The sequence below is a fragment of the Puma concolor genome, chromosome B3 (genome assembly GCF_028749965.1).
Source record: "Puma concolor isolate L17-30 chromosome B3, mPumCon1.1.hap2, whole genome shotgun sequence".
Classification (NCBI taxonomy): Eukaryota; Metazoa; Chordata; class Mammalia; order Carnivora; family Felidae; genus Puma; species Puma concolor.
Genome location: NC_141672.1, coordinates 109,464,098 through 109,489,072, shown reverse-complemented (window position 1 = coordinate 109,489,072; position 24,975 = coordinate 109,464,098). Strand labels below are relative to the sequence as shown.

The 24,975-nt window shown below is 36.4% G+C and overlaps 1 protein-coding gene across 5 annotated transcripts in view; it reads left to right on the top strand.

Annotated features, from left to right (window-relative positions):
* DPP8 (dipeptidyl peptidase 8) overlaps positions 1 to 24,975 on the top strand; it is a 68,615-nt gene that overhangs the window by 3,687 nt on the left and 39,953 nt on the right. For 4 of the 5 annotated variants that reach the window (XM_086710973.1, XM_086710974.1, XM_025918928.2 and 1 more), the window contains 4 exons: positions 586 to 855; positions 6,029 to 6,141; positions 22,922 to 23,095; positions 24,600 to 24,768. In XM_086710973.1, the coding sequence (XP_086567099.1) occupies positions 586 to 855; positions 6,029 to 6,141; positions 22,922 to 23,095; positions 24,600 to 24,768 (726 nt within the window). Of the gene's footprint in view, positions 1 to 585; positions 856 to 6,028; positions 6,142 to 7,437; positions 7,863 to 22,921; positions 23,096 to 24,599; positions 24,769 to 24,975 lie in introns of those variants that run through there. The other variant, XM_086710975.1, reaches the window with a different exon arrangement.

Genomic DNA, 24,975 nt, shown 5'->3' with positions numbered 1-24,975 from the left:
TTGTTTGGAGTTCTATTTAAAAGGATACAGTATTTATATTTTCATGGGTAAGTGCCCTATTACATTACATTGTATTATTACAAGTACATTGTTGACAGCAATTTTATCACTGTTCTAATTGGTCACAGTTATTTCTGTTAACTGAAGAAGTTCATGTTTATCAAATGTGTTACTTTTTTAAGTGCAAAAACACTTAGCTCCCTTAGCACATTTAGCTTCACTATTGACATGCTCTTGGATGGAACATAGCAGCCAACTGGCATATGGCCTGTTTCCTTCCAGTGTGGGAAAGAAAAAAGGAATTTTGGCAAGAGATATGTAAGGACAGCCTTTATAAAAGGTCCTAAAGCGATTTATAGTCATAGTGAAATAGACATGACCTCAATTTTTTAAAAAAATCTCATTTTTAAACTGAATCGAGAAGAGGGAGCTATTACTTTTACTAGCTTTCATTGCAAATGTGCTGAAGACCATCTTTTTCTTGCCTTTTTTCGGGGGGGGGGAGCACTATCAGACTGTCATTCCGATTAATATAAAAGAAGGCAGGCCTGTGAACAACTAACTTCATGTGCCTTATTTTTCTAGGAAAATGCAACATGGCAGCAGCAATGGAAACAGAACAGCTGGGTGTTGAGATCTTTGAAACTGCAGAGTGTGAGGAGAATATTGAATCACAGGATCGTCCTAAATTGGAGCCATTTTATGTTGAGCGATATTCCTGGAGTCAGCTTAAAAAGCTGCTTGCTGATACCAGAAAATATCATGGCTATATGATGGCTAAGGCACCACATGATTTTATGTTTGTGAAGAGGAATGATCCAGATGGGCCTCATTCAGACAGGATCTATTACCTTGGTGAGTATGAAGTCATAGTTTCTAGGGGAAATTCTTTCTGGATTCAAACTTACAAGCTAGATATAATTGGTGAACAAATAAATGAATCAGTAATGTTCCATTCAAGGGAAAAAAATGATTGGAAGAACTTCAGTTTTGGTGCTGTTGTAATTTCGGTTTGTCCCATTATTTTCACTTGCAGGTACGAAACCATGAGTTGATTGTGGCCTGCCTTTCAGAATCAAAGTTAAAGATGCCAGAAATTACTTCTTCCTAAAGCTAGTTCAAAATGCCTTTCCTTGGGAATGGTCAGATTAGGAACACAAACAGTAAAACCACTCTCATCAGTGGCTACTTTCATTTTTTTTAAACCAAGACTGGATTTGGTGTCTTTTTTTCTGAGCCTGTTCACTCCAGATTTAAGATCCATCTAAATTAAATATATTATGCCACTGACTTACTTTTTTGTTTATTAACCTTTTAAAAATAAATTTATTCCTCTCCTTCAAGATTATTTCATTCATATACATGCATATATTTTTAGAGCTATTCTCTGGATTAGTGCACATCAGTAATTATAGATGCATTTTTTTTTAACAACTCCAGAGTATTCCATTATATAATTGTGCCATATTTACTTAACCATGCCCCTAATAATGGGCATTTAGGTTTTTCTATTATACTGTTAGAAAAGATGATGCGATGAATATTTTCTGTGTTAGATCAATTTGTACATTTGTGAATTTTATTATGTATAGGACTGATTCCAGAGAGTGGAAATGTTGGGACAAGAGTTGTATGTATTCTGAATTTTGGTTGATATTGTCAAATTACCCTTCCATCGAGGGTTTATATTCCTATCAGCATTGTCTCAGAGTATATGTTTCTACACACCTGTACCAGTAGTGGGTAATCAGACTTTTTTATCTTTTCTAGTCTGATTAGTGAACAGCCATCTCATTGTAGTTAGTTTTATAAATTACTATTTTTTTAAGTTGAAGTATAATTGACATATATATTAGTTTCAGGTGTATGACATAAAGATTGGATATTTATATACAATATAAAAGGATCATCAAAATAAATGATCTAGATATTTTATAATAATGTCTAGATTTTAACTAGATATGTTTCACCTTACATAGTTAACAAAAATTTTTTTCAATGATTTTTTTTATGATAACTTTTTTTTTAAGTTTATTTATTTATTTTGAGAGAGACAGAGTACCAGTAAGGGAGGGGCAGAGAGGGAGAGAGAGAATCCCAAGCAGAGCTCAAACTCATGAAGCTGAGATCATGACCTGAGCCCAAACCAAGAGTCAGACACTTAACCAAGTGAGCCACCCAGGTGCCCCACTTACCTACTTTTAAGATCTGTTCTCCTACCAACTTTAAAATATGCAATACAATATTATGAATTATAGTCACCACTCTGTACCTTATATCCCTGTATCTCATTATAGTTTTAATTCCAGTTATAAGTGAGGTTGAGCATCTTTTTACATATTTAAGAGACCTTTATATACCCTTTTCTGTGACTGATTTATTTATAACATTTGTTTTTTGTTGGACTGTGGGTGTTTCTTATTAAAACATTTTTTTTGTATAATGAGGGAATTAAACCATTGTAGTGTTTTCCTCTGAGGTTTAATTTGTCTTTTGCCTTTAGTGCCTTTTGCCACATAGAAATTTGTGATTTTTTTTTTTTTTTTTTTTTTGATAGTTAAATTTGTATTCTCTGTAGGCTTTGGCATCGTATCTAGAAAGGCTCTCCCTGGGGCGCCTGCGTGGCTCAGTCAGTTAAGCGTCCAACTTCGGCTCAGGTCATGATCGCACAGTTTGTGGGTTCAAGCCCCTTGTCAGGCTGTGTGCTGACAGCTCAAAGCTTGGAGCCTGCTTCGGGTTCTGTGTGTGTCTCTCTCTCTGCCCTTCCTCACTTGTGCGCGCGCTTTCTCTCTCTTTCAAAAATAAATAAACATAAAAAGAAAAAATTAGGCTCTCCCAACTCCAGGATTATGTCATTTAAAATCTGTATATATTTTGGACTTTCTGTTTTGTTCCATTGCTCCCTCAGATCGAGTGCAGCATAGTATTACTATTATTGTTATCATAGCTCTATATGTTTTCCTATTTGGTAGCACTAGTCACCTTTCATCACTCTCTTTCATATTTGTTTCGGCTATTTTTGTTTGCTTGTTTTTCTATGAACACTTAAAAATAGCCTAGATAGCTTTTTTTTTCCTAATGCTGTTTAAACTCCTTTAGGATTGATGTTACATTTATAGGTGAAGTTAGGGAAAATTGACAGTCTTCAGAATTTTGAGCTCTTCAAGAAAGTTGTATGCCTTTTCGTTTGTTCAAGTCTTTTATATTCATCTGAATTTAAAATATTTTTTTGTATAAATCCATTGTTCTAAAAGTTTTAATATACTTTGAACACCCATAAGTGTGTTCTAGTGTGTCATCAGGAGAGAAACAATGGGAAAAGTTTGTTTTGTGCTTATATGGAACTGGTGTGTGTGTGCCTAGAATGCCTTGGAAGTTTTTATTGGTCACATATGAAGCCAGGGAAGACATGGAACAAGGCACAGTTTCAAGAGGTTCAGCTGAAATGATTATGGGGAATGGTTCTCATTTGAAAATAGATGAGAACCAAGTTTTTCATGTTTGAGGGCTGAAGACTCAAATCTTTTTTTTTTTTTTAATGTTTATTTTTGAGAGAGAGACAGCATGAGTGGGGGAGGGGCAGAGAGAGAGGGAAACATAAACCTGAAGCAGGCTCCCGGCTCTGAGTTGTCAGCACAGAGCCTGATGCAGGGCTTGAACTCAGAGACCACGAGATCATGACCTGAGCCAAAGTCGGACGCTTAACCCAGGCGCCCCAGGGCTGAAGACTCTTAGAAGGAGAAGGCTTAAGGAAGATATGATCACATTTTATAAAGTTATGAGTGGTATAGATAGGTGACTGCCATTCTGATAATTCTTTAACAAAGTAACTCTAGAATTACAGAATAGGTTTAAGACGGAGTCAAGTTCTAAAGTGAATGTCAGTTGATATCTTTTTATTCCAAAAGGCAGTACAAATTAAGAAAGCTTAAGAACAGTTTAGGAAAATAAAGAAATAAAGGAGGACATGGATATTTGGGGGCTCATCCCCAGCCTTTGCAGGGGTTAGCATGGAAGTTACCATGCCCTTCCATAGACTACCTCCTCTGCCATTATCACAAACACTAGGCTAAGGGGGCGTCTGGATCGCTTGGTCGGTTAAGTGTCCTACTTCGGCTCAGGTCGTGATCTCACGACCTGCTCTGCTTGTCGGTTCGAGCCTGGTGTTGGGCTCTGTGCTGACAGCTCAGAGCCAGAAGCCTGCCTCAAGTTCTGTGTCTCCTCTCTTTGTCCCTCCCCTGCTCATGCTCTGTCTCTGTCTCTCATAAATAAACATTAAAAAAAAAAAAATTAAAAAGAAAAAAAAACACACTAGGCTGAGGATCTGTTCTAGCCAAGAGAGATTTCCTTGGTCTTCCTGTTGTGCTTTATTTTCTTCTTCCTTCACTCTCCCCTAGATTTTTTGGAAATGATACCATTCTAGCACATTTTATGGTAGAAGGGATTTGTTTTACTTTGAATTTTCTTTGGTTCACATCTTCATAATCATAATGTGTTTCTATTACTTCTCTTTTGTATGTAGTTCATTCCACACTGCTGTGATATTCCCATTCAGTTACTGCATGATTTCACAGAATAGACCTGACTTCTACTTAGTATAGACCTCTTTACTTCATCCTTCCCCAGTAAAGAACAAAGAGATTTTTAGCAAATCAAATAGCAGATTTTTGTTTTGTTTTAATGAGTATACTTAGATCTGAAATGTATTACATTTCAGTAATGTAAATGTATTACTGACTATGGTTATAGGATATTTATAACAGGAAAAACTAGTATTCAGTTAGATCTATGTATACTTCTAAATAACTATTTTTTAGGGGCACCTGGGTGGCTCAGTTGGTTAATTAAGTGTCCGACTTTGGTTCAGGTCATGATCTCATGGCTCTTTGTGCATGCTCGCTCGCTCTCTCTCTCTCTCTCTCTCTCTCTCTCAAAAATAAATCAACATAAAAAAAAAATTTATTCAGAGCATTAGCGGGGAAAAGGCGGGGAGAGAGGGAGACACAGAACCCAAAGAAGGATTCAGGCTCCAGGTTCCATGCTGTCAGCACAGAGCCCAACATGGGGCTCAAACCCACAAACCGCGAGATCATGACCTGAGCTGAAATCGGAAACTTAAATTAACCGACTGAACCATCCAGGCAACCCCTGGCCCCTAATTTTTTTTAATAAGTATTTTTATTTTTATTTTTTTAGTTTTTTAATGTTTTATTTATTTTTGAGAGAGAGAGAGCGTGAGCGAGAGAAGGGGCAGAGAGAGAGACAGACACAGAATCCAAAGCAGCTCTAGGCTCTGAGCTGTCAGCACAGAGCCAGACGTAGGGCTTGAACTCATGGACCGTGAGATCATGACCTGAGCTGAAGTCGGACGCCTAACCACCTGAGCCACCCAGGTGCCCCAATAAGTATTTTTATTTTTTTAAGTTTATTTATTTATTTTGAGAGAGAGTACAAGCAGGAGGGGCAGAGAGAGAGAGGGAGAGGGAGAATACCAAGCAGGCTCTGCACTGCCAGCACTGAGCCCTCCGTGGGGCTTGATCTCACAAACCGTGAGATCATGACCTGAGCTGAAATCAAGAGTTGGATGCTCAACTAGGTGAGCCACACAGGCGCCCCTAAATGGGAATTTTAAATGATTCAGGAGAAGAAGAAACTTAGTAACCAGAAGTTTCCACAAAGCTCCATGCTTTTGCGTTTCATGAATCTATTGCCAACTTGTAAGAGGACTTAACAGTTTTCAAAAAACTAAAAAGATATTTGTCCTTACATCGTCTTACACACTTTCACGTTTGTTTTGAGAGGGTCCAGGATCTGAATATTGAAATGAAACTTGAGCATTCTTCTGTGAATCCTGGGTTTTACTGAAGAAAATTCCCGTGGCAAATGGCATGTGCATCTCCTACCTGTTAACCTTCCCAGAGAGTGCAAAACTTCGCATTATGTAGAAGGCTTTATGTTCTTACTACTACGATTGCAGTAGACTGCTTTTTCTGGAAATGATTTTTAAATGATTATTTTTCTCTTATAGCTATGTCTGGTGAGAACAGAGAAAATACACTGTTTTATTCTGAAATTCCCAAAACCATCAACAGAGCAGCAGTCTTAATGCTCTCTTGGAAGCCTCTTTTGGATCTTTTTCAGGTAGGATTAAACATTGCTATTCCTGTGATTTGGTGTACATTTTCAGATGCCTTTATTAAGAGGCAGAAATTCAAGTGGGTTTTATATTTGAAGTAGATGTGAATCAAAAAGAATGAAAACATGTTTATATTTTTGAATGTATGACTGTTAAATTCCATTTAATTCTCAACATCTGAAACTAAGGGATGTTACAATTCAGGTTTCAAAACTACTTTCTCCCTGTTAAACCACCTTCCCCTTCTATAAACTTGTTAGTTATATAGTTCTCACATTTTGGGGGAGGAGTTATTCATATAAAGGCAGATATATGTTTCTGCCTTTATATTTATATAAAGGCAGATATATAGTTCCAGAAAGCTTTTGTTTAAATTTTTAAATTGAATCTTTAGTTTTACTGCTTAGTAACAGTGCTAATGTAAGGACACTAAGTTCAGTTTTTATTTCTAAATAGTATAATACAATTTATGTAGAATCAAAAGCTTAGGGGTTGTTAGGGGGGTTTTTTTGTTTGTTTGTTTTCCTCAATATTTTATCTTTAGACAAAAAGCAAATAGCTGAAAACATCCCAAGAACAAGATGACAGTTTGGGTGTGATCGTTTGCCCTTTTGGTTCTCATTTATTATTTTACATTGAATATTTCCTTACTAAATAGCATTTTGGGTTAAATGAGCTAAATGTGATATTATTCTTAGGAATTAAAAAAAATAATTTCTATGATAACTAATCATTTTGACTGCAAATATATCACTGTTGTTTTTTACATAGACTTCATGACTTTTCTTTAAAACAGAAAAATTACTGTTTTTAAGAACCAAAATAATGGTAGTTTTCTAATGAAACAGTTTGCAAAGTAATAAATCAAACTTTTATTTTAAACTTTTATTGTGGAAAATTTCAAACTAGTAAAATTGTATGTAATTATCAAGAATTATCAAATCTTGGCCATTTACATTTTATTGCAGCCCTACCAGTCTCCCCTTGCAATCCCTACCCCCACTTCTTGGATCATTTTGAGGCAGAGCCAGATATGTTGTTTCACTCGTAAATAAGTCAGTGTGTGTCTAAAAGATACAAATTCTTTTTAGAAATTACCACAGCATCATTATCATAACTTTAAAAACTGCTGATCTTTTTTTCATATGAAATATTCAACTGGTGTTCAAATTTCCCTGATATTTAAATAAAATTTCTCTTTTTTTACACTTGATTTGTTCAAATCAAGATCTAAATAAGGTTCACATGTTATAATTTATTAATAGGTCTCTTTTAATCTATTGGTTTTCCCCTCTATCCTTTTTTTTCCTCGTTGTACTTTATCCATTGAAGAAAGAAGGTTTTGCTGATTGCTTATCTGTGGTGCTGTTTGATATGTTTTTTGGCCCCCGTATTTTCTGTAAATATGAATAGGTAGTTAGATCTAGAAACTTGATCAGACCCAGGTTTGCTTTTTTTTGAAAGCAGGGTCTCGAAAAGATACTTGTACACCCATGTTCATAGCAGCATTATTCACAATAGCCAAAAGGTGGAAACAACCCAAGTGTCCATGGACAGATGGATGGATAAACAAAATGTGGTATATACATACAATGGAATATTATTCAGCCTTAAAAAAGAAGGAAATTCTGACATGCTACAGCATCGATGAACCATGAAGACATTATAATAAGTGAAATAAGCCAGTCACAAAAGGACAAATACTATATGATTCCACTTATATGAGGTACCTAAAGCAGTCTAATTCATAGAGACAGAAAGTAGAAGCTGGCTGCCAGGGGCTGGGGGAAGGGAAGAATGGGGACTTGTTGTTTAATGGGTATAGAATTTCAGCATTGCAAAATGAAAAATTCAGAGATGGGTTATACAGCAATGTGAGTATACTTAACACTACTGAACTAAACACTTAAAATAGCTAAGATGGCAAATTTTATGTTATATGTATTTTACCACAATGTAGAAAAAAAGAATACTTCTTAGATAAGGTTTGCTTCCATCAGGAGGCATGTAGAACTTTATTTCTCTTCTTGTGATGATAGCACCCTTTGGATCATTGCCAAAATCCATTAATTTATGAGGAGTTAAAAAATGGTGGTATTTTATCATTCCTTCTTCATTTATTAACTGAAATACTTCTATAAAAAGAAATTGCTATTCAAAAACTCAAGAAACAATGGAGAGGCAGAATAAATTTTGATTCTTTCCCCTTATTTATCATTTTTCAAATAATTTGTTTCCTGTAGTCCTTCATAGGTGATCACCTAGGTTTTTCAGAGGAATGTGTTTTTTGGTGTGTGTGTGTGTGTGTGTGTGTGTGTGTGTGTGTGTGTGTGTGTGTGTGGTGTGTGTGTGTGCATCCATCCTCATAAACTTGTAGAGTAAGCCTATTTGATGTTTTTTGATCCACTGACAGTTATTATTCTTACTGTACAAATTGTCTTATTTTTGGCTGGTGACAGCCCCTTCAACTTGACGTGTCAAATCCTTTTGGCATGATACTTGCTGCTATAATGAAGATTTTCCACCTTACACATTGCCTATTGCATGCTTGGAGTCCATCATTTCTGCAAGGAACTCTAGTTCCTTTAGAGGAAATTGGTATTAAGAGACCACGATGTGGGTACTAGGAATGCTCATTATTATTGGGTTTGTCATCGTTTCTAGGTTTTTTATTGAACAAACTAGGGAATATATACATTCTGTGTGTATGTATGTGTGTGTGTGTGTGTGTGTGTGTTTGAAATGTAGGTATCAATATGTATCCAAATCAAGTCAGATAAACCATAATGTCAGACTGATGTAACTAATTGAAATTTTACATACAGAATTTTTCTTTAACCTCATTTATCTTACACATGAATCTCCTTTCTCTGATGCTAAATAACAGTTTAAATAACATATTACTCATTTGCTTTACTCCATATTACACACACAAGTTTCAAGATAACAAAGGAATCAACACTATGATTACTTATAACAGTAACTTGGAATTGTTCTTCTCTGTGTGGTTATGTTACCACTTCTATCCAGTTAGGTGCATTTGCTTCATTTTGTTTTCAAGTGTTAGGAATTCCTTTTAAAAAAAATTTTTTTTTAATTTTTTTTTTTTTAACGTTTATTTATTTTTGGGACAGAGAGAGACAGAGCATGAACGGGGGAGGGGCAGAGAGAGAGGAAGACACAGAATCGGAAGCAGGCTCCAGGCTCTGAGCCATCAGCCCAGAGCCTGACGCGGGGCTCGAACTCACGGACCGCGAGATCGTGACCTGAGCTGAAGTCAGATGCTTAACCAACTGAGCCACCCAGGCGCCCCCAAAATTTTTTAATCTTTATTTTTGAGAGAGAGAGACAGACAGACAGACAGAACTCAAGTGGGAGAGGGGCAAAGAGAGACGGAGATACAGAATCTGAAGCAGACTGTAGTCTCTGAGCTGTCAGCACAGAGCCCAACGCAGGACTTGAATCCACAAACTATGAAATCATGACCTGAGCCAAAGTTGGACGCTTAATCTACTGAGCCACTCAGTTGACCCAGGAATTCCTTTAATTTTTAATTGAATTTTGTTGTATAAAATAGTTACAGGATTCCAAATTCAAATCCACAGAACAATGTATTCAGAGAAGCTCCCTGTCTCCTCCAATCTGTTGCCCTCCCTCTCCTTCTAGATAATGGTTTTGTTTCTAAATAGCTTATCCCTTTTAAACAATGTGAGTATATAGACATTCATATCCCCCCCTTAGAGAAATAGTAACATCCAATATACATTTTTCCACCTTGCAATTTTCAAGTAACAATGTATCCTTCAGATCACTCCACAGGGATACATACATGATTTTTATTTCTTTTTACGTATGTTGTGTTGTGCAGACTAATCATAGTCAACCAGTTCCCTATTGGTGGACATTTCAGTTATTTCCAGTTCTATTATAAATAGTATCACAGTGGAATGGCTTGGGCATACACCTCTTTATAATTTTGCCAGTATGTCTTTAAGCTAGATTCTTAGAAATAAAATCACTGGACCAAAAGGTCTATTCTTTTGTAAATTTTCTAGATAGTACCAAATTTCCCTCCATAGGAACTGTGCCATTCGAATTCCCACTAGCAAGATTTGTAAGTGTGCCTGTTTTCCCGTAGTTCTCCAACACAATAAATATATGGTTGTACATTTGGATTTTTGCCAGTCTGCTAGATGGGAATAGTGTCCCAGTATAGTTTAATTTGCATTTCTGTTACAGGCAAAATTGATCATCTTTTTATACAGTTTAAGGCTACTTGCATTTCTTTCTCTGTAAATTGTTTATTATATTTCTAACCCATTTTTCTGTGGGGTGATAGGTCTTTTTCTTTATTCTTAGAAGCCTTTAACCTACTTAAAGAAGATATTAACCTTTTGCCTGTGATACAGTTGGCAAATATTTTCCCCAAGTTGTCATTTGTAATTTTACTCTCTTCATGGTAGGGTGGGCTGGGTGTGTGTGTGTGTGTGTGTGTGTGTGTGTTGGTCATGTGAAAGATTTTTATATAATAAAATATATCAGTCTTTTCTTTATTTCTTTTGGATTTTATTGCTTCTAGAATTTGTGTCTTCTCTCACAGTTAGAACAGTTTTTTCCACACCCAAATTATAAAAGAATTCAATCATGTTTTCATCTGGTACTTACACGATTTCATTTTTTAAAGCTTTATTGAGGTGTAATTGACACGTAATAAACTGCAACTATTAAAGTATACAATTGATAGATTTGGGCATATGTATGTACCTGTGAAACCATTACCTCAGTCATTACCCCCAAAAGTTTCCTTGTACCCTTCGGTAATCTTCCTACCCATCTATCCCCAGGCAACTATGGTACCAGTCATGTACAGTCTTTGATCAAAGTTTTATCTCTTAAATATTTCAGAGATTTTTTTATTCTACTGTAAATGGTATTTTCTAATTTCAGTTTCTGGTTGTTCATTGATAATATTTAGAAATACAATTGATTTTGTGTATTGATCTTGTCTTGTAACCTTGCTTAAACCCTTTTATTGGTTCCATTTGTTTTTTTGTAGCTTCCACTGGATTTTTCTGTATAAACAGTCCTATTGCCTGCAGACACTGGCAGTTTTACTTCTTGCTTTCCAATATGATTTCTTTCGGTTTCTTTTTCTTGGCGTATTGTACTGGCTAACTCCTCCAGTGCCAAGTTGAATAGAAATGGTGAAAGCAGATGTTTTTGTGTTCCTAATCTTAGGGGAGGAGTCATTCGGCCCTTTGTCAGTAAGCCTATTAGCTGTAGGTTTTTCATAAATGCCCTTTGGTAGCTGGAGAAGTACTCTTATATTTCTGGGTTGCTTAGAATTTTTATCAGGAACAGTTACTGAATTTTGTTAAGTGTTTTATTCTGTGTTTGTTGAAAAGATCATAAGGCTTTCTTTTTTATTTGTTAATATGGTAAAGCATCATTTGATTATTGAATGTTAAATCAATAATCACTTGGTTATGATTTATTATCCTTTTTAAGTATTGTTGATTTAATTTGCTATAATTTTCTTGAGATTGTTTTATATGTTCATGAGGGATACTGGTCTGTAAGGTTATTTCCTTGTAATTACAAAAATTTTTTTAATCTTTATTTTTGAAAGAGAGACAGAGTGTGAGTAGGGCAGAGGCAGAGAGAGAGGGAAACACAGAATCCGAAGCAAGCTCCAGGTTCTGAGCTGTCAGCACAGAGCCTGATGCGGGGCTTGAACTCACAAGCTGTGAGATCATGACCTGAGCCAAAGTTGGATGCTTAACTGACTGAGCCATCCAGGTGTCCCCCCTTGTAAATTTTTTAAGTGTTTATTTATTTATTTTGAGACAGAGAGACAGTACATGGGGAGGGGCAGAGAGAAAGAGAGAGAGAGAGTGGGAGAGAATCCCAAGTAGGCTCTACACTCAGCACAACGTAAGCCTGACGTGGGGCTGAAATCAAGAGTCATACACTTAACCTGAGCCACCTAGGCGCCCCTTTTCTTGTAATTTCTATATATGATTTTGGTAATGATGTTATGCTGGCCAAGAATAAGTTGGAAGTCATTTCCTCCTTTTTAATTTGCTAGAAGAATTTGTTTGGTAGAATTCACCAGTAAAGCCATCTGGACCTGAAGTTTTCTGTGTGGAAAAGTTTTTAACTGCAAATTCAATTTCTTTATTAGATGTAGTGCTATTCAAGTTATCTATTTCTTTTTGACTGAACTTTGGTTGTTTGTGTTTTTTAAGGAATGTTTCTATTTCACCTGTGTTACTGAATGTTTTGACATAAGTTTCATAATATTCCCTAATCTTTTTTTTAAATTTTTTTTAATGTTTATTTATTTTTGAGACAGAGAGAGACAGACTGCAAGTGGGGGAGGGGCAGAGAGAGAGGGAGACACAGAATCAGAACCAGGCTCCAGGCCCTGAACTGTCAGCACAGAGCCCAATGCGGGGCTTGAACCCACGAACCGTGAGATCATGACCTGAGCCGAAGTCGGACGCTTAACCGACTGAGCCACCCAGGCGCCCCTTCCCTAATCTTTTTAATGTCTGCAGAATCTGTGGTGATGTTCCTCTCTCATTCTTGATATTCTGTGTAATTTGTGTCCTCTCTCCCTTTTTTTTTTTTTTTTTTTCTAATTAATCTGAGGGTTTATCAGTTTGGTTTCATTAATTTTTCTGTCATTTTCTATTTTCTGTTTCATTGTTTTATCCCCTGATCTTCATTACTTCCTTTATTTCTGCTTACTTTGAATTTCATTTGTCTTCTAGTTTTGTAAGGTAGTGGCTGATATTACTAGTTTGAGACCTTTCGTTTTTTCACTAAATAGGCATTTAGTGTTCCACATTTCCCTGTAAGTGCCATCTTAGCTGCATCCCATATATATATATTTTTAATTTTTTTTCAACGTTTTTTATTTATTTTTGGGACAGAGAGAGACAGAGCATGAACAGGGGAGGGGCAGAGAGAGAGGGAGACACAGAATCGGAAACAGGCTCCAGGCTCCGAGCCGTCAGCCCAGAGCCTGACGCGGGGCTCGAACTCACGGACCGCGAGATCGTGACCTGGCTGAGGTCGGACGCTTAACCGTCTGCGCCACCCAGGCGCCCCATGCATCCCATATATTTTGATATGTTGTGTTGCCATTTTCATTTAGTTCAAAATACTTCCTATTTTCCCTTTACCCCATGAGTTATTGAGGTGTGTACTATTTAGTCTCCAAGTATTTGTGTATTCTCCAGAGATTTGCTTTCTAATCTAATTCTCTGGTATTCAGAGAACATAATTTGTATGACTCAAATCTTTTCCAGTTTTTGAGTCTTGTCTTACGACTCAAATATCATCTATCTTGGTGAACGTTCTGTGTTTACTTGAGAAAAATATGTGTTCTGCTATTACTGCATTTATAAACGACTTGGATCAATTTATTGTATTGCTCACGTCTCCTATGTCCTTACTGATTTTCTGTTTGTTTGATCAGTTATTGAGAGAGAGTGTTGAAATTTCCATTTCATGATTGTAGGTTTAACTGTTTCTCCTTGCAGCTTTATTAGTTGTTGCTTTATATATGTCGAAGCTACGTTGTTAGGTACATAAGTGGATAGGATGGTTATGTCTTCCTGATTAATTGGCTCATTTATTGTTACAAGATGACACTCTCTGTTTCTAGCAACATGTTTTACTCTGAAATTTAATAGTAATATAACCACTCTAGCTTTCTTGTAATTAGTGTTAGCACAGAATGTGCTTTTCCATTTTTTAATTTTTTTTTACCAGCTTTATTGAGATATAATTCACATACCATATTCACTCATTCAAGTATAGAATTCACTGGGTTTTAGTATATTTACAGAGCTGTACAGCTATCATCCCAATCTAATTTTGGAATATTTTGTCATCCCAAACGGAAACCGATCAGCAGTTACTCCCCATCCACCTAGCTGCTCACCTGCAGACCTGGGCAACTATTCATCCATTTTGAGTCTCTATAGATTTGCCTATCCTGGACGTTTCGTATCAATGGAATCGTACAATATGTGGGTCTTTGTGACTGGTTTCTTTCAGCACAGTATTTTCTGGATTCATTCACATCGTAGCAGATAACAATATTTGTGTGGCTGAATAATGTTTAATTTCATGGCAGTACCACATTTTATTTATCAGCTTATGGATATCTGTGTCATTTCAGCTTTTGGGCATTTATGACTAATTCTGCTTTTACCACATATGAGATTTTTTGTAGACTTATGTTTTCAGTTCTCTTGGGTATATATATCTAGGAGTAGAATTGCTGGGTCATGTGGTAACTGTCTAAAATTTGTATAATTTTTTTTTGACCTGAGCTGAAGTCGGTCGCTTAACCAACTGAGCCACCCAGGCGCCCCTAACTGTCTAAACTTTTAAGGAAGTATTAAATTGCTTTTCCATAGCAGCCGCACCATTTTACATTCCCACCAGTAACGTATGAGGCTTCTAATTTCCTACATCCTCACTAACACTTGCTATTATCTGTCATTTTGGTTATAGCCATCCTAGTGAGTGTGAAGAGGTATCTCAGTCATTTGATTTGTATTTCCCTAATGATCAGTGATGTTGAGCAGTTTTTAATGTCTTTATTGGCCATCTGTATATCTTCTTTGAAGAAATCTCTTTGCAGGTTGTTTGCCCATTTTATTTTATTTTATTTTTTTTTTTTTTTAATTTTTTTTTCAACGTTTATTTATTTTTGGGACAGAGAGAGACAGAGCATGAACGGGGGAGGGGCAGAGAGAGAGGGAGACACAGAATCGGAAACAGGCTCCAGGCTCTGAGCCATCAGCCCAGAGCCCGACGCGGGGCTCGAACTCACGGACCGAGAGATCGTGACCTGGCTGAAGTCGGACGCTTAACCGACTGCGCCACCCAGGCGCCCCTGTTTGCCCATTTTAAATTGGGTCTTTCTAATTTTGTGTTGTAAGAGGTTTTTTTATATATTCTGGATACAAGGTACTTATCAGATATTTGATTTACAAACATTTTCTCCCATTCTGTGAGTTGCCTTTTTGCTTTTTGCTTGAATTGCAGTAGTCATTAATTAGTATGCGATCAGTCATCATTACCTTTGGCAAGAGTTTAGTACTATAATCATTAATTTAGATCTGTATATTTAAACACAATAGCTTTGGTCTCTCCTTTATGGAAGATAAGACATTTTTGAGACTTCCTTTTTCTTCTATTCATCATTTACCTTAATCTGAAGTTCTTATATCTTCATTACAAAAAAAAATTGCACTGAAATACGTGTAATATAAAATTTACCATTTTAACCATTTTTTTTTCAATTTTTTTTCAATGTTTATTTATTTTTGGGACAGAGAGAGACAGAGCATGAACGGGGGAGGGGCAGAGAGAGAGGGAGACACAGAATCGGAAACAGGCTCCAGGCTCTGAGCCATCAGCCCAGAGCCCGACGCGGGGCTCGAACTCACGGACCGCGAGATCGTGACCTGGCTGAAGTCAGATGCTTAACCGACTGCGCCACCCAGGCGCCCCCATTTTAACCATTTTTAAGTGTACATTAGTGCACATAAGTGGTATTAAGTACATTCACGTTGTATATCCATCACCATCATCCATCCATAAAACCTTTTCATCTTGCAAAACCGTACCTCAGTACAAATGAAATAATAACTTCCCATTACCTTTCCACCTAGCCACTGGCAACCACCATTCTACCTTCTGTTCCTGGGAGTATAATTACTCTAGGTGTCTCATATAAATAGAGTCATACCGTGTTTGTACCTGACCTATTTTACTTAGCATAATGTACTTAAAGTTTATCCATGTTGTAGTCTGTATCAGAATATCCTTTTTAAAGATGAATAATATTCCATTGTGTATGTATGTACGTACACACACACACACACACACCCCACATGTTATTTACCCATTCATCATTAATAGTCACTTGGGTTGCTTCCACCTTTTCACCATTGTAAATAATGCTGCTATGAACATGGGTGTACAAATATGCTTTCATGTTCCTTTTTTAATTCTTTTAGGTATGTACTGAGAAATGGAATTACTGGATCATATAACTCTGTTTTGTTTTGTTTTGTTTTGTTTTGTTTTGTTTTGTTTTTGAGAGATTGCTGTAATATTTTCCATAGCTACTACGCCATTTTACATTCCCACTAATAGTGTATGAGAGTCCCAATTTCTCCACATCTTCACCAATACTTATTATTTTCTGGCTTTTTATAGTAGTCATCTTAATGAGTATGAAGTGGTATCTCATTGTGGTTTTGATTTGCATTTCTCTAATGATTAGTGATATTGAGCATCTTTTCATGTGCTTATTGGCTATTCGTGTATTTTTTGCAGAAATGTCTATTCAAATTCCTAGCCCATTTTTTAATGCAGGTTGTTTGGGGGTTTTTGTGGTTTATTTTCTTGATAGTGTTGTATTGTTTGAATAGTCACCACCAAAATGATATGTCCAAATCCTAAAGGTGTCTGTGAATGTGACCTTGTTTAGTAATAGGGTCTTTCCAGATGTAATTAAAGATCTCAAGATGAGATAATCCTGGGTATAGGGTGGGCCCTAAATACAGTAACTGATATTCTTATATGACAAAGGAGAGGGAAATTTGAGACAGACACAAAGGGTAAAGACCATCTGAAGACATAGAGAAAGATTAGAATTATGTTGCCACGAGCCAGGGAACACTGGAGCCACCAGAAGCTGGGAGAGGCAAGGAAGTATTCTCCCCTAGAGCCTTTGGAGGCAGCCTGACCCTGCTGAAATCTTAATTTTGGGCTTCTGTCCTCCAGAACTGTGAGATAATAAATTTCTGTTGTTTTCAGTCACTAAATTTGTGGTAATTTGTTAAAGCAGCCCTAGGAAACTAATAGACATTCTTTGATGCACACAGTTAAGTTTTGATAAAGTACAGTTGTGCTTTTTTTTTTTCCTTTGATTCCTTGTGCTTCCAATGTCGTATCTAAAATACTGTTGCTTAATCTAGGGTCACACAGTTTTGTCTCTTATATATGAGGTTTTTTTTTTTTCATTTCAACGTTTTTATTTATTTTTGGGACAGAGAGAGACAGAGCATGAACGGGGGAGGGGCAGAGAGAGAGGGAGACACAGAATCGGAAACAGGCTCCAGGCTCTGAGCCATCAGCCCAGAGCCTGACGCGGGGCTCGAACTCACGGACCGCGAGATCGTGACCTGGCTGAAGTCGGACGCTCAACCGACTGCGCCACCCAGGCGCCCCTTATATATGAGTTTTATAGTTTTAGTTCTTACATTTAGATCTTTGATTCATGTTGAATTAACTTTTGTATGTGGTGTGAGATAGGGATCCAAATTAATTCTCTTACATGTGGAATCCAGTTGTCCTACCATTTCTTATGGAAAGCTATTCTTTTCCTCATGGAATGGTCTTAGCACCCTTGTTGATTAATTAGCACCTTAGCACCTTTGTTGAAATTCAATTGACCATAAATGTCTAGGCTTATTTCTGGGCTCTCAATTCAATTCCAGTGGCCTGTAAATCTGTTTGTATGCCAGCACCATACTGGCTTGATTAATGTAGCTTTGTACTATTGAAATTTGAAAACGTGAGTCCTCCAATGCTGCTTTTTTTCAAAATTTCTTTGAAATTCCATATCAATACTGTTAAGATCAGCTCGTCTATATCTGGAAAAAAGGCAGATATGATAGGCAGTCTTTGAATCTCTAGATTAATTTGGGGTATATTGCCATCTTTATAATCTTAAGTTTTCCAGTCATGGATATGGGATATCTTTCCATTTATTTAGATGTTTATTTTACTTAAATAGTGTTCTACGCTTGTACTTCTTCAGTTAAAATTATTCCTAAGTATTTTATTCTTTTTGAGGATATTTTAGATGAAGTTATTTTTTTATTTAATTTTTTTATGTTTATTTATTTTTGAGAGACATGGAGAGAGACAGAGGGTGAGCGGGGGAAGTGCAGAGAGAGAGAGAGAGGGAGACACAGAATCCGAAGCAGGCTTCAGGCTCTGAGCTGTCAGCACAGAGCCCAACACGGGGCTCGAACTCACAGACTGTGAGTTCATGACCCGAGCCGAAGTCTGAGGCTTAACCCACTGAGCTACCCAGGCACCCCTTTGATGAAGTTATTTTCTTAATTCATGTTCATACTGTTCATTACTAGTGTACAGAAATGCAGCTGATATTTGTATATCAATCTTGTATTCTGTAACTTTGCTGACGTCATTTATTAGCTCTAATACTTTTTGTAGGTTGTTTTAGGGTTTTTCACATATAACATCATGTCATCTCTAAATAGAGATGTTTTTCTTCTTCCTTTCTAACCCTAGCTAGAACCTCTAGTACCTGTTAAATAGTGGTGGTAAAAGCAGACATCATTTCTTTTTCCTGATCTTGAGGAGAAAACTTGTGGTTTTTCCCTTTGAGACTGATTTAGCTATGGATTTTTTATAGATGCCCTTTATCAGATTGAAGAATTTCCCTTCTATTCCTAATTTGTTGAACACTTATCATGAAATGGTGTTAGCTTTTGTCAAATGATTTTTCTGTGTCTATTGAGAAGATCACTTTTTCCCTTGTTATTGTATTAATATCATTGATTGGTTTTTATATGTTGAACCAAGCTTACATTCCTGGGATAAATCCCACCTGTTCATATATAATTCTTTTAATATCCTGCTATATTCAGTTTGCCGGTATTTTATTGAGGATTTTTGCATCTATAGTCCTAGGGCATGTTAGTCTGTAGTTTTATTTATTTATTTTTTTGTGATGTCTTGGTCTGGTTTTGATGTCAGGGTAATACTCACTTCATTAAATGAGTTGGAAAGTGTTTCGTCCAAGAGTTTGAGAAGGATGGGTATTCATTCTTTCTGTAGAACTCATCAGTAAAGCCATCTAGTCCTGGGCTTTTTGTGGGTAGTTTTTTGAATCCTGACCTAATCTGTACTCATTAGAGGTCTGTTTAGATTTTCTGTTTCTTCTTCTTCTTCTTCTTCTTCTTTTTTTCTTTTTTTTTTTTTTGCTTCTAATTATTTCTCTTATTTTTATTTTTTATTTTATTTTTTATTTTTTTAAATTTACATCCAAATTAATTAGCGTATAGTACAACAATGATTTCAGGAGTAGATTCCTTAGTGTCCCTTACCCATTTAGCCCATCCCCCCTCCCACAGCCCCTCCATCAACTCTCAGTTTGTTCTCCATATTTATATTACTGTTTTTATATTACTTTTGTTTCCCTTCCCTTATGTTCATCTGTTTTGTCTCTTAAAAGTCCTCATATGAGTGAAGTCATATGATTTTTGTCTTTCTCCGACTAATTTCACTTAGCATGATACCCTCCAGTTCCATCCACGTAGTTGCAAATGGCAAGATTTCATTCTTTTTGATTGCCGAGTAATATTCCATTGTATATATATACCAAATCTTCTTTATCTGTTCATCCATCGATGGACATTTGGGCTCTTTCCATACTTTGGCTATTGTGGATAGTGCTGCTATAAACATGGGGGTGCATGTGTCCCTTCGAAACAGCACACCTGTATCCCTTGGATAAATGCCTAGTAGTGCAATTGCTGGGTTGTAGGGTTGTTCTATTTTTAGTTTTTTGAGGAACCTCCATACTGTTTTCCAGAGTGGCTGCACCAGCTTGCGTTCCCAGATTTTCTGTTTCTTCTTGAGTCACTTTTGATGCTTTGTGTTTCTAGGAGTTCAGTCATTTCACCTACATTATTGAATTTGTTGGCATAGAATTGTTTATATCGTTCCCTCATAATCTTTTTTTTTAATCTCTTTAAGATCATTCAAAATGACCTTTCTTCATTTTAGCTAAATTTGATCTTTTCAAATAACCAACTTTTGGTTCGTTAGGCTTTGTTGTTTTTCTATTCTGTATTTTATTTCCAGTTTATTTTAGAATATTTTCTCACTTCTGCTTGCTTTGGATTTAGTTTGCTCTTTCTTTCTAGTGTCTTAAGGTGGAAGATAGGTTATTGATTTCAGATCTCTCTCTCTCTCTCTCTCTTTTAATATTTTTATTGTTAAGTAACTCTATACCCAACATGGGGCTTGAACCTACAACCCTGAGATCAAGAGTTGCATGCTCTACTGAGCCAGTAGATGCCCCGATCTCTCTCTCTCTCTTTTTTTTAAGTTTAATTTTTTTAATGTTTATTTATTTATTTAGAGAGAGTGGGCACATGTGTATGTGAGGAGGGGAGTGGCAGAGAGAGGGAAAGAGAGAGCAAGCAGGCTCCACGATGTCTGCACAGAGTCCAGTGCGGGGCTCAATCCCACAAAACATGAGATCATGACCTGGACCAAAATCAAGAGCCACCCAGGTGCCCCAGATCTCTTTTTTAATGCAGATACTTAGAGTTACAAATTTCCCTCTCAGCACTGCTTTTGCTGCATGCTTTAAGTTTTGATACAGTGTTTTCATTTATCTCAAAGTATTTTCTGATTTCCTTTGTGATTTCTTCTTTGATCCATTGACTAACCCTTCTTGTGCCAACATCTGTAAACTGTCAGAGCAGTTAGCTGGGACAATTGTAATGCTCACCTCATTTGGTTCCCATTTCTCAGAGATCACTGTCCTTTGTTGTCTAATGTCCAGTGTCTTAAAAACATTACTTCATATATTTTGTTCAGTTTTTCAGTTGTTTCAGGTGGGAGGATAAGCCGAGTCCCTGTTACTCCATCTTGGCTAAAAGTGGAAGTTGGTTTCATTTTTAACATTTAAATCTCTGACCTCTTTGGAATATGTGACAAGTGGATCCATGGTTATCTTTTTGCATATGGCTATGCAGTAATTCTGATTTAAAATTTAAATCAGTAATCACTGATTTTAAAAGTCTCACCTTTTCGTACCATTGTTTTCTTACAAACTTCTATATTCAGCTTTCTATTTTAGATTTTTTCTTCTGTACCATTGCCATTGTTCATTCTGTTTATTCATGTTTTAATTTTTTAATGTCTTGGAGAGCTAACCTTGTTCCCTGTAATTGATCTTTTTCCTGGTTATTTTTATCATCTTCCTTGTTATTCTTTCAAATAACCAAATTTGTAGTTACCAAGTTATGAGTACAGAGTTCTCTTGTGAGATAATTTCTTAGCTCTGAAATGTCTTGTGTTCTGATTATTAAACTTTAAGATATATTAAATATGGCCCACGTCCAGTGACATTCAGGGAGAATAGGAAGGGAGAAATTAAAATATGATCATATTCTCAGAATTGCTCTAGGCTTCAATGGAAACAGTTTTAACAGATATTTAAAACAAAGAGATCAGAATTAATAAAACTATATGTTCATTGAATTTGCTAGTTTTTTCTTTTAGAGTCTAACACACACAGGTACGAATGTATATATATGTAATTAAATATTCACTAAAAAGTGATAGATACAAAGAATACAAAAAACTAGATGGGTTTTTAGCAAGATTCCCAGGGTGTTTCATTTTTAACCTCACCTAACCTTGTTTTAGATTTGCAAGTACACACATGTATTTGCCGTCCTTGAGCAATGTTTACTCTCATTGTGCTAGCTTAGTTTTGGAGTGATACATTCCTGCCAATAAACTCAATCTAGATTCCTTTTTAAGGTATCACTCTTTGATAGCAGAAACCATGTCTGCTTTCCTTATTTATCATAATCAAATAAAGTATAAAGAGCTCTTAGGGAAAATGTGGATGTAATTTTTTTTGTTAGCACTTACTGAATTTGTTTTCTTTATATTCCTTTTTAAATTTTATACCTCTATCAAATAATATTTCTAGCTTAGGAAATTATTATCATTATCAATCATTAGTTACAAACAGTCTTTGAGAAAGATTTTAACAGATCGTGCAGGTAGGAAAACGAAATGACACAGATTCTGGTCTTAAGTTGTTTGTTTTAACTATTTCTGGTCAGAAATACTGAAAAAAAAAAAAAAAGTGAAAGTACCATGGCCAAATAAGTAAAAGAGGTAGTAACTCTTATATCAGTTTCACAGAAGAAATCCCTGTACCCCATAGTGGATCAGGAAAATTTCCTTGCCAAGGTTAAATTAGAGCTAAGGTTTTGGGATAATGGTAAAACTTGGATGAAAGAAAAATAGCGTTTCAAAGGAGGACAGTGGAACAAGGACCAGGAGGCAGAACCTCATATGTTGGGTTTTATGTCAGTGATGTGACAAGCCTAATCTAGGATTTTATTAGAAGAGTATTAATAGATGTGTTGGAAAAGTATTAATGACAGCTGATACTTGAGAACTTAACTCTATGCCAATCATTGTATTAAACACTTGATATGTTTTATCTAAATTAATCTTCACAAAGCCGAAGTAGATGATAACAAAACTATTTTAAAAGTGAGGAAAATTACTTTTGAAGAAATTAAGCCACTTCCCAAAGTCAGACTTCTATTAAGGGTCAAAGCCTAGATTCAAACCACTTGGTTTCACAGTCTGTGCTCTTAACTACGTGCATCACTGCTCATTTAGGTTGTAGAAGATCTAGAATGCCAAGCCAAGGTGATAAGACAATTCTTGTTCTCTAATGTATGCAGTAATCATCTAGAGATCCTATACCAGGAAATCTTTCCACAGACTTCTTGGAATTAGTTTGCTTAAAGTTGCTGACACATTTTAGACCCCCTCAACATGTAGACTCAATAGTATGGGAGATACTAGGATTTCAGTGGAAAGTTTTTGCTAAAAGCAAAAAGCAAGCTTTCAGAAGACCGAATAGGTGACTTCTCTTTCCTTTTGCATTAGGCAACACTGGACTATGGAATGTATTCTCGAGAAGAAGAACTATTAAGAGAAAGAAAACGCATTGGAACCGTTGGAATTGCTTCTTATGATTATCACCAAGGAAGTGGAACATTTCTCTTTCAAGCTGGTAGTGGAATTTATCATGTAAAAGATGGAGGGCCACAAGGATTTACTGTAAGTTGGTGTTACTACTTGTTAAATCTGTTAAATCCTAAAGGCTGTTTGCATCCAAATCAGGAAGGTAATTAAACCAAAAAATTGTATTTACCCACCAAGTGAAAAATTTAATAGTAAAGAAAACAAGATAAATGGGCATTAGTTTCCGGTGTTAAGAGTTAATCCTTTTTACACTGACATTAATATGCAATTTTTTAAACGCTAAAGACACTTGCTCTATAGGAAGATATGGTAAAGGGCAATGCCCATTTTCTGAGTAAACGCTGAGGGGGATCTTGGAAGATAATGTTATCACAAGGCAATCTATTTTTGGTTCCCCTAAAAGCTTAATTCATTTTTTTTTAAGTTCTGTTTATTTATTTTGAGAGAGAGAGACACCACAAGCAAGGGAGGGGCAGAGAGGAGGAGAGGAGAGACAGAATCCTAAGCAGGCTCTGCATCATCAGCACAGAGCCCGATGCGGGGCTTGAACTCCTGAATCATGAGATCATAACCGGAGCCGACCTGACTGCGCCACCCAGGCACCCCAGCTTAATTCATCTTAATAAATGGTTTTTAAATGTTTGGTTTTAGTCCAGACAATTTTTTACATGGTATTAGACCTTTTGTTAAAATTGTATGATTCTGGCTTTTGTTGTATCTTTGTTTTTTTTTTTTTTTTTTTTTTTTTTAATTTTTTCTTAACGTTTATTTATTTTTGAGACAGAGACAGAGCATGAACGGGGGAGGGTCAGAGAGAGAGGGAGACACAGAATCGGAAGCAGGCTCCAGGCTCTGAGCCATCAGCCCAGAGCCCGACGCGGGGCTCGAACTCACGGACCGTGAGATCGTGACCTGAGCCGAAGTCGGACGCTCAACCGACTGAGCCACCCAGGCGCCCCTGTTGTATCTTTTTGAGCAAACTGTTTTATATTGGTAAAATTAATTTGAAATATTTAATAAATATTCAATAAATAAGTGCTTAATAAAAGTATTTAACAAACAATAATTACTCCATTAAACAGGTATGGACAACAAAATTTATGAAGTGCCCTTATATTGTCTTTACTGTCCTATTACCCTTAGCTTTCTAATTTATGGTAAAAAAAAAAAAAATGAGTCTGTCCTTATAAGTTAAGGAATGCAAAAGTGTATTTTTCTTTTTTATAAATTTTTTTTAATGTTTATTTATTTTTGAGAGAGAGAGAGAGAGACAGACAGAGCATGAGCATGGGAGGGGTAGAGAGAGAGGGAGACAGAATCTGAAGCAGACTCTGGGCTCTGAGCTGTCAGCACAGAGCCTGATGTGGGGCTCAAACTCATGAGCTGTGAGACCATGACCTGAGCCGAAGTCAGCTGCCCAACCAACTGAGCCACCCAGGCGCCCCAAAAGTGAATTTTTCTGAGGAGCAATTATCATAGTTGACATTTTACTTGGAATTCTTTTCCATTGAAGGGTGTTGGCAAATGAGTATGTATGTATCAGCCTGATACTTTCCTAAAAATGTTTTTTCTTTTCTAGCAACAACCCTTACGGCCAAATTTAGTAGAGACTAGTTGTCCCAACATTCGTATGGATCCTAAATTATGCCCGGCTGATCCAGACTGGATTGCTTTTATACACAGCAATGATATTTGGATATCCAACATTGTAACCAGAGAAGAAAGAAGGCTCACCTATGTGCACAATGGTAACACATAGTTCTGCAAATCTGCTTTTCTGAAAAATATTTTTAAAATTTTGCTCTTGCTTACTTTATGAAATGGAGGCAAGGTGGCTGGCCTTCATATTTTAAATTCAAATCTTTAAAATTAATAAAAAAGTACAGAGGATACATAGTACTTACCACATGCAAAACGCTACCTTGTTTGAATGTTCATTTTCAGAAAGCACAACA